This window comes from Ictalurus furcatus, chromosome 27, assembly GCF_023375685.1.
Source record: "Ictalurus furcatus strain D&B chromosome 27, Billie_1.0, whole genome shotgun sequence".
Classification (NCBI taxonomy): Eukaryota; Metazoa; Chordata; class Actinopteri; order Siluriformes; family Ictaluridae; genus Ictalurus; species Ictalurus furcatus.
Window position 1 is genome coordinate 6,779,671 of NC_071281.1, and position 13,926 is coordinate 6,793,596.

Genomic DNA, 13,926 nt, shown 5'->3' on the forward strand with positions numbered 1-13,926 from the left:
TAGATTAGTTATTTGGACTGAATACTTAAATTGTAAACAAATAGGCTAAATATATGAATAGGTAGAATATCACTAACTACAAAGCTAGCTATTAGATTTTGTTTTGTGGTCTAAAGAAGCGACAGCGGTCCATAAAGTCTACTGTGCATTATTAATGGATGTCTAACCAGTCTGTACTGCAGATGATGAGTAAGAAAAGAAATCATGAGTAAGCTGCCAGTGAAGACTGTTCAATAATGTTTGCTGGGAACTCATCTCTCATTTGTTTTACACTTCCAGCCATGTTTATGCTTTAATAGTTTTAATAAATAAACATATAAATATATTTTGCCCATTGTAATACCAACATGTCTTTGATAAAGAGCTCAAATGAAGCTTCATTAACAGAACTGGTGTAACACATAAACACTATTAGAATCAGCGAGTAGGACACAGACTCAGTGAATAGATAAAGTAGTTATAAAGGCATTTTATTTGCACCATGAAGTGTAAACGCTTCTTTCAGCTCCACTCCATCTCTGAACCTGACAGAGGCTGTGGATCTTTCTCATATGAGTGGTGTGTTTCACTGGAGTAACATTATCAAGCCTCTCAGCCTGACCTGCTCATCGGCACAGTACAGTATAAACACACTGCAGCTCATAGCTGATGGTCTTCAAAGCCAGGAATTTGAATGATACACACGCTGCTTGAATGTTTGTGTAGATATAGTCTGAGAGTTAGATATGATTTAGCTTTTACAAACAGGTCGATTAGAATTAGGCTCCAGCATTTCTTTATTGCTTGTTTTTCCAGGAAGGTGAGCATACTGGAATAAAGTTGGTGTGACGTTGGATGTTCGATATTCGCGGAAATTAAGGGACCGTCTCTAAAGTTACATACGACATTGTTAAACACGTTTCTAACTTCAATAGCATTTGAAGGGAATGACGTACAGTCATATAACCCACTGTAAAGTGTTCATCTAGGTGTCAGCAATGATGCACACCTTTTAGATTTTTGATATTTAACAAAAAATATCATTTATATATACAGTATCTCACAGAAGTGAGTACACCCCTCACATTTTTGTAAATATTTGATTATATCTTTTCATGTGACAACACTAAAGAAATGACACTTTGGTACAATGTAAAGTAGTGAGTGTACAGCTTGTGTAACAGTGTAAATTTGCTGTCCCCTCAAAATAACTCAACACACAGCCATTAATGTCTAAACTGCTGGCAACAAAAGTGAGTACACCCCTAAGTGAAAATGTCCAAATTGGGCCCAATTAGCCATTTTCCCTCACTGGTGTCATGTGACTTGTTAGTGTTACAAGGTCTCAGGTGTAAATTTGGTGTCATCGCTCTCACACTCCCTCATACTGGTCACTGGAAGTTCAACATGGCACCTCATGGCAAAGTACTCTATGAAAAAAAGAATTGTTACTCTACATAAAAATGGCCTAGGCTATAAGAAGATTGCCAAGACCCTGACACTGAGCTGCAGAATGGTAGCCAAGACCATACAGCGGTTTAACAGGACAGGTTCCACTCAGAACAGGCCTCGCCATGGTCGACCAAAGAAGTTGAGTGCACGTGCTCAGCGTCATCTCCAGAGGTTGTCTTTGGGAAATAGACGTATGAGTGCTGCCGGCATTGCTGCAGAGGTTGAAGGGGTGGGGGGGTCAGCCTGTCAGTGCTCAGACCATACGCCGCACACTGCATCAAATTGGTCTGCATGACTGTCGTCCCAGAAGGAAGTCTCTTCTAAAGACGATGCACAAGAAAGCCACAAACAGTTTGCTGAAGACAAGCAGACTAAGGACATGGATTACTGGAACCATGTCCTGTGGTCTGATGAGACCAAGATAAACTTATTTGGTTCAGATGGTGTCAAGCGTGTGTGGCGGCAACCAGGTGAGGAGTACAAAGACAAGTGTGTCTTGCCTACAGTCAAGCATGGTGGTGAGAGTGTCATGGTCTGGGGCTACATGAGTGCCTCTGTCACTGGGGAGCTACAGTTCATTGAGGGAACCATGAATGCCAACATGTACTGTGACATACTGAAGCAGAGCATGATCAGTATGCAGTATTCCAGCATGATAACGACCCCAAACACACCTCCAAGACGACTACTGCCTTGCTAAAGAAGCTGAGGGTGAAGGTGATGTACTGGCCAAGCATGTCTCCAGACCTAAAGCCTATTGAGCATCTGTAGGGCATCCTCAAACGGAAGTACAAGGTCTCTAACATCCACCGGCTCCGTGGTGTCGTCATGGAGGAGTGGAAGAGGACTCCAGTGGCAACCTGTGAAGCTCCATGCCTAAGGCAGTGCTGGAAAATAATGGTGGCCACACAAAATATTGACACTTTGGGCCCAATTTGGACATTTTCACTTAGTGGTGTACTCACTTTTGTTGCCAGCGGTTTAGACATTAATGGCTGTGTGTTGAGTTATTTTGAGCGAACAGCAAATTTACACTGTTACACAAGCTGTACACTCACTACTTTACATTGTAGCAAAGTGTCATTTCTTCAGTGTTGTCACATGAAAAGTTATAATCAAATAGTTACAAAAATGTGAGGGGTGTACTCACTTTTGTGAGATACTGTGTGTATATATATATATATATATATATATATATATATATATATATACATATATATAAACACACACGTATATATATATATATATATATATATATATATATATATATATATATATATATATAAATGCTATTCATACACACACACACACACACACACACATACATACATACATATATATATATTCATTATTTCAGTAATAGGACATCTATTTTTTGAAGAAGACCATTCAGTCCAGTATGGGTCATTTTGACCCCCTTTATGCATTCATGAAGTTTTTTTTGGTTCATGCATTGTAGGGTTAAATATCAAAAATCTAAAAGGTGTGCGTCATACCTGACACCTAAGCAAACACTTTCCAGTTGGTTGTGTGACTGTACATCATTCCTTTCAAATGCTATTGAGCTTTAAATTATGGCTATTTTGTGTATGACCCCATTCTGAAATTCATGTCTAATTTACATATGATTTAATAGCTTATTTTGTTAAATATCAAAAATATAAGAGGTGTGCATTATAGCTGATACCTAGATGAACACTTTCCACTTGGCTTCATGTTTGTACGTCCCTCCCTTCAAATCCTATTGAGCTTTAAATTATGATATATTTTGTGTATGGACCTATTCAGTAATGGAATACATATCAAATTTAAATGTGATTTAATAGTTTAGTTTAACAAATATCACAAATCTAAAAGTTGTGCGTCATACCTGACACCTAGATGAACACTTTACAGTTGGTTGTGTGACTGTACATCATTCCCTTCAAATGCTATTGAGCTTTAAATAATGGTATATTTTGTGTATGGGCCCATTCTCTAGTGAAATTCAGATCTAATTTACATGTGATTTAATAGCTTATTTTAATAAATACTCAAATTTAAATTTAAATGTGACTTAATAGTTTAGTTTAACAACACTTCACAGTTGAGCCCATGTAGTAATAAAATACATGGAAAATTTTATATATGATTTAATACTTTATTTTATTAAATATCAGAAATCTAAGAGGTGTGCATCATACCTGACACCTAGATGAACACTTTACAGTGGGTTATATGACTGTAAGTCATTCCCTTCAAATGCTATTGAAGTTAGAAACGTGTATACCAATGTCGTATGTAACTTTAGAGACGGTCCCTTAATTTCCGCATATCCGCGAATATCGAACATCCAACGTCACACCAGCTTCATTCCAGTGGTGAGCATCCTTTCTGAAACTACAAGAAGCAGGGCACGCAGGGTCTTCTCTTCATTTTATATATTATTACAGGTACTAGTATTTTTTTTAGTATTATTAAAGTTGGTTTTTAATCGCTGCAGATGCTGATCGAGTTTTCTCGGATGTGTGCAGGAGATATTACCTGGCCGGTGGGCGGAGCTTTGAGGCAAGTGTCCATATTTGGAGCGCGCGCGAGCGGATGGGCGAGGTCACCTGGTTGCGGCTGCGTCACCGCCGAAACTACCTGCTGAAACTCATTTCCTCCCGTCGACACAGACAAGTTTAAAATCTTCACGCAGTCGCGGCGCACTTTGGTCTCTCAAATTGGAAGGATTACATTTTTTATTTTTTATTCTGCGTCGAATGGAGACTAAATGGGACACACGGTTGGGAGTTCTGTTTGTTTTACTGCAGGTAGATATATATTTGTGTTTTTTCCTCTTGGCGTCATGCCATATTTGCTCTTGTTTGAATTTACGGACGTGTCGCTTTTTTCCCCTCCTAAGTTCAGAAAAGCGAGTTTTCTGAAATATCGACATATTTGTTCCTCGTTTTCTCTTCTAACGCATAAAATCACCTATTTAACTCACTTCGCTTTTAAAAAGCTATAAGCGAAACAAACCCAATCTTTGTTCCTTACTAAGGTCCTTTGCGGTGGATCTGTGGAGTCGACGCCATGTTCCCCTGGCTTTGCTTCTGATCTTTTCCTCCTCAGAGTTCACAGAGAACACCTGCACAAGGGCTCAAGGATCGGCACAGGTTAGACAACATTACCACACCTTCACTTTTTTCAGAAAAGAAAAAAGTAAAGCTAAAAAAAGATTGGTTTTGGATTATGTTTAGTTTGTAATTGTTTTTCTAAATTATTATATGTTTAGGAGCTACATTTGAGCTGCATCTATTTTACTTTGGTCTTTATTATTAACTTCCATTTGAGGTGCTTCAGATAATTCTGCTAAATATTTAACATCTGGTTTAATTCCTTATTCAACTTGGTTTGCATTACTACAGTTTTCACACCTGGGACATGCTTTATTTCTGATCAAAATGATTAGAGAATCAGTCTGTTTTAATTGAGTATGTCTTGTAGAGTCTTTGTAGGGTGTGTGTTTGATCTCAGTAACTGAAGGCCACTCAATTTTAGATAAATGTACTATAGTGACTCTGTATTGTTACCTTGAGTTCCTGAAACTTGGAGCTGCTTTGTTTGATAAGGACTGTAGCCTTGCTTGGTAAACTACAGCTGCTTATATGTCTGCTTTCTGTTCTTCTGGTTTCATTTTGTATTGTGTTTAAACACCCAGCAGCTCATTCCTCATGTTCAGCTTGAATAAGAATGGTCCTTTCCGTAATTACCTGAAAATGGTGTGCTTTTAACATCTCCTTCGAGGTGCTACTTGATTTGTATTAGAATGGATCAAGTGCTTCTGCAGTGTTCTGCTTCATTTTGGCCTTTGTGTGTGTTGGTGTGTGTGTGGCTGATTCAGAGTCGAACTGTGCTTTAGTCTGTGCTTTCACTGCCTTTGAGTTTCTGTGGGTGTGGATATACAAGCTTGAACAAGACCAGGTGAGCAAATGATTACTTCCGCAAAGTTTATATGGCGACAGAGTTCAAGCCTCAGCAAATATATATATTTAGGTACTTTCCACAGAGGTTAGTTTCATTTTTCCAGCCTGACTAAAATCACCCATACTGTTGAGGCACTGGCACCTAGACTTTGTCATTTATCTGACCATATGTGTTTAAGCTAATATTCATTTCACTTTTTTGTTTACTATAGTGACTGGAAGCTTGTTAAACTTCATGTGGATGCTTAGACTTTATTTATTTTCAATAAATAAGGTTGCTTTCATGAGCATAATTTAAAATGTGTACAGTAATATTTGTGAACTTTCCATTGACCGAACACATTTAAGTCAAGTTGATATAATTTAAAGTCCTGATTATTTTGAGTTATTCACGTTTAAACTAAAATCATTCAACTCAAGTGACCAATCAAGTAGAATGTTTAGTCAGGTTAGCAACTATAAGATCAGGTTAATAAGAACTTATTACACATGCAACTTTGATAGGTTGTGATTTCCACTGCTGTAACTAAAACAAAAGTTCAGGGACTCCCTGCTTCACAGGCCCCTGTGGGTCCCTGGACCTCACTTTGAGAACCACTGGTATAAACTACTGGATTTTGTTTCAGAGTGAGTTGAAATACCATCATGAAGAAATTGTCCACACTCATGTCTTGCTGCCTGCCCAGTGGCAATTTATTTTTGCTTTGACATTGATTTAACTCACCATGTCCTTATTACAGGCCTTTAATAGCTCAACACCTAATGCGGAGTCTTCTACCTTGCTGGTTTTTATGATCCTGTGGAGTCCCCAACAATCCGTGTGTGTTATGCAAAACGTTATCCTGTGGGTTTTGTTCTACTGAGGTCCAGACAAAGTGCATGTTGGTCCATCAAATTTGTTTTTATTCATGCTTATTTTATTTTTTTTTGTTGCTCAGTTTAATGCCCAGCTAGATGCTCATAACTACAGTCTTGACTGTAATTTGCACAACCAGTGTTTCAGACCAGATGAGTGCCCAGAGATTTCAGGATGCTTCTGCACATTGAACTAATTTTTATTTATTTTAATAAATAAATGTTATTAATTCCTGTTTCCTGTTCAGTTGTTTTCAACGACTGCGGTGGAAGAACACGGACCATCTTTGACTCTGCTGATGCGAGGTTTCATGTAAACTCTGATGGCACAGTAAAGCTGAAGAGACCGGTCACTCTTCATGATGGCCATAAGATGTTCTCGATCCATGCTTGGGACTCCAGAGGACAGAAACACACTGCGTATGTGAGAGTGGAACATCAGGGCCGGGCCGGCCACCATCATGGGCAGCAGGAAGAAGATTGGGCAGTTGAGCCTGTGCAGGTACACCTCTTAACTAGTCTGACCTCTGCTGGACAAACTGCAGAACTTTCTGTATTGAAGTGTATGTACTATGTATTTTGAAGAACTGTAAAGCTGTGAACAGATTTTTTTTTTCTTCACTTGATTCTCACCTGAAGTGTGAATAGTCAGAACTTGCTTACTTGCCTTCATGGGTGACCCATATGGCAAATAGAAATCACAATACTCCGATGTCTTAGCAATATTTACTTTTGCTAACACAATGACCTGATTCATACAGAGAGGGGGAGCACGAGTTCAGGAGCATAAGTTCATTGTCTTTTGGCCACTTATCGTAGTAAGCAGGAAAGTTTCGTATAGCTGCTATTTAAGCAATGTCCTGACATGAACACGATTGCATGTGTGATATTGCTTTTATGCAACAGTTCTATTCAAACTCTGTTTCTAAACAAAAAAGTAAGATTGAGTAACATTCAGACACAATATGACCAAATATTTTGTTTATTTTTGCTCTGTCCTGATAAATGGTTCCCAAAGAAGCCACAGCTGGATAGTGTTGTGTTGTCATGCAGCGCACAGACTGACTGACCGCCTGTAGTAATGTAGCACACTAATGCTAGAACTGGATATTTTTGTGGTGGACATGAACAAGAGGAGTGATTCAAACCATGGAAATGTACCTGTGCTGTTATACTAAATATCAACTCTGCCAGAATGCTGCATGTCCAATCAAATTAATAAACCGGAGCTAATTGTTGTACAGTTTTTAACACTTCAAGTGTGTACCCTTAACGCCATATTTTAGCTACAGTGCACACTCCTTAACTAGTGCTTTGTTAAAGTACATTTTGCTTGTAATACAGCATTCTGTATTTTATTTTTTGGTAAGAATCTCCCAACTTATGATTTGGCAAATTTTGCAAAAATTCTTCCGATCTCAAATTGTGAGGGGCTCTCCTGTACACAACCATCTTCAAGTTAAAATGTTCATCTTATTTTATTCATGTCTTTGCTTTTCTTTTCTTTTTTCCACACAAAAAACCTTGGACCTTTTTTATATCTACTGAAGTTGTATTAACTGATCTTATCCAACAACAATTTCTCCTTTAAAAAAGTTCATTAATGCTGGTGTTACAGTTACAGCTGGATGAGTAGTTAATGCTTTTCTGAGATGTTGAAGCTAATATTTTTAACACTCATTTATGCAGTCTATCTTGCTATAGACAGTGGGCCTTTGGAGCAACTACAAATTGGAGGCATGTTACTGAATAGTGTGCTATGTTCTTTTGTTGATTGCTTTATATAGACTGAATCCCCCTCAGCTCTCTTAGTTCTGGAGTTTCCAAAATCAGGTGGGTTGCGGAGGAGAAAAAGAGAGTGGGTGATTCCTCCAGTCTCAATCGCAGAGAATTCAAAAGGCCCTTTCCCCTTGAGGATGGTGCAGGTATGTAGAGCTGATTTATAGATGCACAGAATCTTCCCTGTGCATCTTTTACTTTATATCAAGTTGTCACATCTTGTGCCCAGATTAAGTCCAGTTATGCCAAAGAAACAAAGATGGTGTACAGTATCAGTGGTGAAGGAGCAGACCGGCCTCCAATGGGACTTTTCACAATAGACAAAAACACTGGAGAGCTCTATGTGTCAAGGCCTCTAGACAGGGAAGAAAAAGATCAATATGAGGTGAGACTTTTTTCACTTTGGCTATATCTGTCAAGTGTTTGGCAAATATTATAACTGCTTGAGATGGATGCCAACAGATGCTTCCACACAAGAATATTGGTTTTAGTAATTTACCATGTTGTTTTTCTGTGAACTCCAGCTGCAAGCCCTTGCTAGATCAGCTACTGATTCGAACATTGGAGAACCTCCCATGGAAGTTATAGTCGTAGTGACGGACCAGAATGATAACCATCCTATCTTCACCCAAAATCCATTCATCGGGAGTGTACCAGAAGCTTCAAAAATAGGTAACTTTTTATTAAAGCCTTTATAACCCTATCCATAGTATCCATCCATAGTAATGCTATGCTTTTGGAAAATAATGCTCAACACTCACATAAGGGTGTCATGGTCAGGTGTCCATATACCTTTGACCATATAGTTTACTATTGCTCTTAATCACAGTGTTCAAAATTTCATGTCTTATTACTCTCTCATTGAAGGATTCGAGTTCATGACCGTCACTGCCACTGATGCAGACGATCCAAACACCTACAACGCTGATGTCAGGTACTCCATCATCAGTCAGATTCCAACAAATCCAAGTCCAAACATGTTTGCGATCAACCCGATCACTGGAGCGATTCGAGTGAATGCTGATGGCCTGGACAGAGAGGTGAGTGCACAAATCAGATTTCTCACTAACTACATTTACATCCAGTCTAACTGTCACGTCTGGCTGGTAGAAATTTATGTCTGATCAAACAAGAGAGATAATTTATTAAATAGAATACTAACTTACTACTAAGTAATGTAAACTTTTTTTATTTATCCTTTTTTTGTTGGAATTCTGTGCATGTTGACCAAAATAAGGATTTTAAATAAGGTTGGATGGTGCATGTAACGGGCATCCAGTCAACTTGGTGCATAATAATGAGGGATACAAATTGTTCCTGGCTTGCTTATTTATTTATTTATTTATTTTATTAATGGGCCTCATTTTATGAAGCTGAATAGGAGCAGATTTATTTGTAAATCCTTTTTTTTTTTATACACTAGAGTTTTTACACACAAAAAATATAAGACCAGTCATTCAAGTTGCATAAAAGGAGGGTGAGCTGCAATGGCTCAAATGATGTGCAGGTCTGTTCTGTTTGCTATGAAATTTTGTGCAACATTATTAGTGAATGACTGTTATGTCTCAAGCTGCAATGAGCCTATGCAGTGTACTTCCTAATGTACTGCGTGTCATCATTGGCTTCTTCCTTATAACACTTTTCCAACACTGCTTCAGGGTGCATTGTTCTGGGAGAGACTTGTGTTCATGAAATCCTGAAACACTGTTAAGAAAAAAAGAAAGACGATTAACTGTAGCAGTTTTGTCATGTGCATGGTGTCCATGATTATCTGGATATAGATGTATTATTGTGCTCCATTTATCATGTGGAGCCATTTTCTTTTTTACCCTAATTTGCAGCTGAATCACCTTTTCTGTAATATGGCTTTAACATTTTCAGGTGCTGTTACTTTTTAAAAAAAATGTTTAGTCCGGTCTGGTTTGCACAAATATTTGTAGTAACAGATTGATAAATGAGGCTCATTGAAAGTAAGTTTTGAACCATAGCTACTTTTAAATTACGCCAGTGTGCTTTCTAATAAGGCAATGTTAACACCAAATGTTAACTTGCTGTATTCACATAAATTGGAGTAAAATAAGCATGTAAACTGTTTATTTAAACTGTTGGGGTAGATGTAAACTGTGAATGTATTACAATTGTAGAGTCTAAATGAATTTGGATGAACACATTTTTGCATGTGAAACACACAATTGATGTTGAAAGTGGGTTTAAAGTTATAAAATGTTTTGTTCTTTTTCAAGGTAAATCCTGAATATACTTTGGAGATTCAAGCAGCAGATATGCAGGGGGATGGCCGCCCAGTAATCGGAAAAGCTATAATTACTGTAACAGACAGCAACGACAATGCACCTCAATTTCTGAAAAACTTGGTAAGGCAATTAATGGTTAAGGTTTTAATTTAAATTAATTCATGGTTTGCAGTAAATTATTGCTTTTAAAATGAATCTTTGCTCCAGATGTTTATGTATGACCTTTATTTTGGTTTTTCAATCCCCAAATTATGATAAAGCAGTTACCAAGTTTGATTAAATTAAGTTGTCTTTATTGTTGTTGTTATTGATGATAATGCAAGTATTTGTTTTTCCAGTACAATGTGTCTGTCCCAGAGGATAAAGTGGGAGCTTTGGTGGTGAAAATGTCAGTGACTGACAATGATGAACCACAGTCATCTGCCTGGGCAGCAAAGTTTAAGATTGTTAGTGGAAACAGTGGTGGACTTTTCAACATTAGCACAGGACCAAACAAACAAGAGGGCATCATTACTACTGTGAAGGTACTGCACAACTCGGATTGAAATCTCATCAGTTAGGTGTTTTCTAATCATTTTATATACTCTTGTAACTTTGTACATATTTTCACAGCCATTGGACTTTGAGAACAACAACAAATACACACTGCTAGTAGCTGTGGAAAACGAGGTTCCATTTGCTAAACCTTTGCCTACTTCTACTGCCACGGTCATTGTAAATGTTATCGACGTGAACGAGGCTCCAGTGTTCGACCCAGTGGAGAAGTTCATTTCCAAACCGGAAGATGCAGCGATTGATAGTGAACTGACCGTGTACACTGCCACTGATCCGGACACTGGGAAGTCCCAGAAAGTGACGTAAGAGCTTCCTCGGTGCATACCTCAATGTTGGATGTTTGGGATTCCCTCAGGCTCTGGTATAATATTTTGGTATTATGTTGTGTTTCAGGTATCGTATAGGCAGTGATCCTGCTGGCTGGCTTAAAATTGTAAACCCTGACATTGGACGAATCACAGTCAGGAGTCTTTTGGACAGAGAATCTCCTTATGTGAAAGATGGCAAATACAGAGCCCTAATCCTAGCTGTGGATAATGGTAAACCCCCTCATCAACCTTTATTTATTTATTTATTTATTTATTTATTTATTAAGTATTGTTTAAAAAAAGCACTCCTTCTGATGAGTTCTTGCATGTGTTTGCAGATGACCTTCCAGCAACTGGTACTGGTACCCTTGTAATTGAGTTGCAGGATGTGAACGATAATGGTCCAATAATTGAAGACCGGGTCATCAAAATATGTAATAAGGATTCATCTCCACTGGTCCTGTCTGTGACTGATAAGGATGGGCCTGGCTTTGGTGCTCCTTTTAGTGTGTTGCTGCAAGGAGATGGCAAGAACAATTGGACTGCCAGGATGAACGATACAAGTAGGCTTTTACTCAACTATTAAGTTTACTTCTGATACAGTGCTAATGGGTATAAGTTAACCATATAGAGGTCAGTTTGGGAGATTTCTGATTTTCTCCACAGAAAGACAAATTAAAGACGACTGGATGTCTTATGTTCTCATTCTTAGGCACTTTCACTTTACCACACATTGCTAATTGTATGAATTATTGTTATAGTAGTGAAATAATATTGAGCTGCAAACCCACAGACCATTTCAACTTCAACTCCACATTGGTTTATTAGGCATTTATGCAGTACTGTGAGAGTCTCGGGAACTTCTAAAGAAATTGTCAAACATGGCGTCTAAAATAATGAATACATTTTTTGAAGTATCATATCCTGTATTGAGTCCTAATCTGTAAAACAACCAATAAAATGTATCAAACTTTCTTTAAAATTGCTGACTATATTCCGAACAAAGAACCCTCAAAACGTAAATAAAGGTCGTGGTACATAGACCTAAAGTAAATAAATCTTTATACTTGAAGTGAGCATCTGTGGCGTTTGTGTACATAAATGCATTTTTTGCTTCTTTTTCTTCCTCCGCTGTTGATGTAGAAACAGGGATTATACTTTCACTTAAGACTCCACTCGAGCAGGGAGAGTACAATATTATTCTGAGGGTGTTCGACAACAGCCAACTCTCCCAAGACAACACTGTCCAGGCCACTGTATGCGACTGCACAGGAGATGAAGCATTATGCTCGGACAAATCCGTAGCAGGATTTGGCCTCTCCGGGGTGCTTGGAATTTTGGGGGCTATTTTGGCTCTGTTGTGTAAGTTTTTGGTTTGTTTTTTCCCCCCTCATACCTATTCTTTTATATGTACAACAATTGTAAAGGTTTATAAAAAAAATCACAATGAATAAATAAACCCTAAATAATTTAGAGTTGAATAGTTATAAATACTAGTAATATGAATTTGGTGTTGTATATGTGATGTGCCCACTCTGTAGTGCTGGTCCTCCTGCTGCTTCTGTTCCTTCGAAGAAAAGGCACCAAGAAGGAGCAGCCCCTCATCAATGATGATGATATTCGTGACAACGTGTACTATTATGATGAAGAGGGTGGTGGAGAGGATGATCAGGTTTTTTTTTTGTTTTTTTTTCTTTTGAAACTTTTTTTAAATATAAATCCTGTTTTCTTTTCATTACATCAGTGGTCTCATTCCCTTTTGGCATTATTGCTTTTCAACAGGACTACGACCTAAGTGTTCTGCACAGGGGCCTCGACAACCGCCCTGATGTGTTCCGTAATGATGTGGTTCCCACCTTTATGCCTGCTCCACAATATCGGCCACGGCCTGCAAACCCAGAGGAGATTGGCACCTTCATTGATGATGTAAGACATACTTTTTTTTTGTGTGTGCTGTGGAGTGTGGCTGTACTTCAGAACAGCCTGTTTGTGTATGCATATAAAAGTGACTTGATTTCATATGCGTTTCCACACATTACACAGACATCATGGTGTCTGTACACTTGGCCTCTTGCCCATTACATCTGCATTTCTGCTTTGTGCTGTAGAACTTGAAGGCGGCGGATAATGACCCCACAGCTCCCCCCTATGATTCCCTGCTGGTGTTTGATTATGAGGGTGGTGGATCAGAGGCAGGATCCCTCAGCTCCCTGAACTCCTCCAGCTCTGGTGATCAGGACTATGACCGTCTCAGTGAGTGGGGACCACGCTTCAAGAAACTTGCTGATATGTATGGAGGTGGAGAGGATGATTAAGGACTGGGAAAGTCTGGTGAGGCATGAAGCACAAGGATGGATGTAAATATGGGACAGTTTTAGTTTCCATGTTAGCTTGTGAGTAAAATTGGAACAGCACTGGTCAAAAGCCATCGCTGAAAGAATTGCATTTTTTTTTTGTGGATCATTTATTATTGGATGACCTTTACTGCATGGTTTTCAAAGCACTGAGGTACAATGTTTAACCATCAATAAAGTTTCATGAAGTGTTAGTACCCCATTTGGTTTTTAATGGTTTTTAGATAATAAAAATATTTGTCATGCCATGTAACTTGTTCTTTCTGTATAGACTTTGTTGTATGTATGCGTTTCACTTTTTTTATATAAAATTTTATATACTGTGTAGCCTTTTTTTCCCTTTTTTTTTTTTCTTTTATTTTCTTCTTTTCCCTTAAAAACATGGCTCATGGTCTTGGCTGTGCCATTAAACATCCCTTTGGAGCCAGCCGTCAATAAGGTT

General features: G+C 38.3%; 1 protein-coding gene across 1 annotated transcript; it reads left to right on the top strand.

Moving 5' to 3' along the window:
• Positions 1-3,945: 3,945 nt before the first annotated feature.
• Positions 3,946-13,811, top strand: LOC128602796 (B-cadherin). Its single transcript, XM_053616841.1, has 16 exons — positions 3,946-4,226; positions 4,457-4,571; positions 6,485-6,738; positions 8,024-8,161; positions 8,245-8,400; positions 8,540-8,687; positions 8,883-9,055; positions 10,259-10,387; positions 10,606-10,791; positions 10,880-11,124; positions 11,216-11,361; positions 11,469-11,693; positions 12,274-12,492; positions 12,672-12,802; positions 12,913-13,056; positions 13,239-13,811. Exons 1-16 carry the CDS (start codon positions 4,176-4,178, stop codon positions 13,443-13,445), a joined length of 2,667 nt encoding a protein of 888 aa, XP_053472816.1. The 5' UTR covers positions 3,946-4,175; the 3' UTR covers positions 13,446-13,811.
• Positions 13,812-13,926: the final 115 nt, after the last annotated feature.

What these genes read in the sequence shown, in the direction of transcription:
- LOC128602796 (XM_053616841.1), top strand. Translation starts at nt 4,176, where the DNA reads ATGGAGACTAAATGGGACACACGGTTGGGAGTTCTGTTTGTTTTACTG. An exon ending in GGGCTCAAGGATCGGCACAG is followed by an intron (nt 4,572 to 6,484) that starts GTTAGACAACAT and finishes TTTCCTGTTCAG; the next exon opens with TTGTTTTCAACGACTGCGGT. An exon ending in ACCAGAAGCTTCAAAAATAG is followed by an intron (nt 8,688 to 8,882) that starts GTAACTTTTTAT and finishes CTCTCATTGAAG; the next exon opens with GATTCGAGTTCATGACCGTC.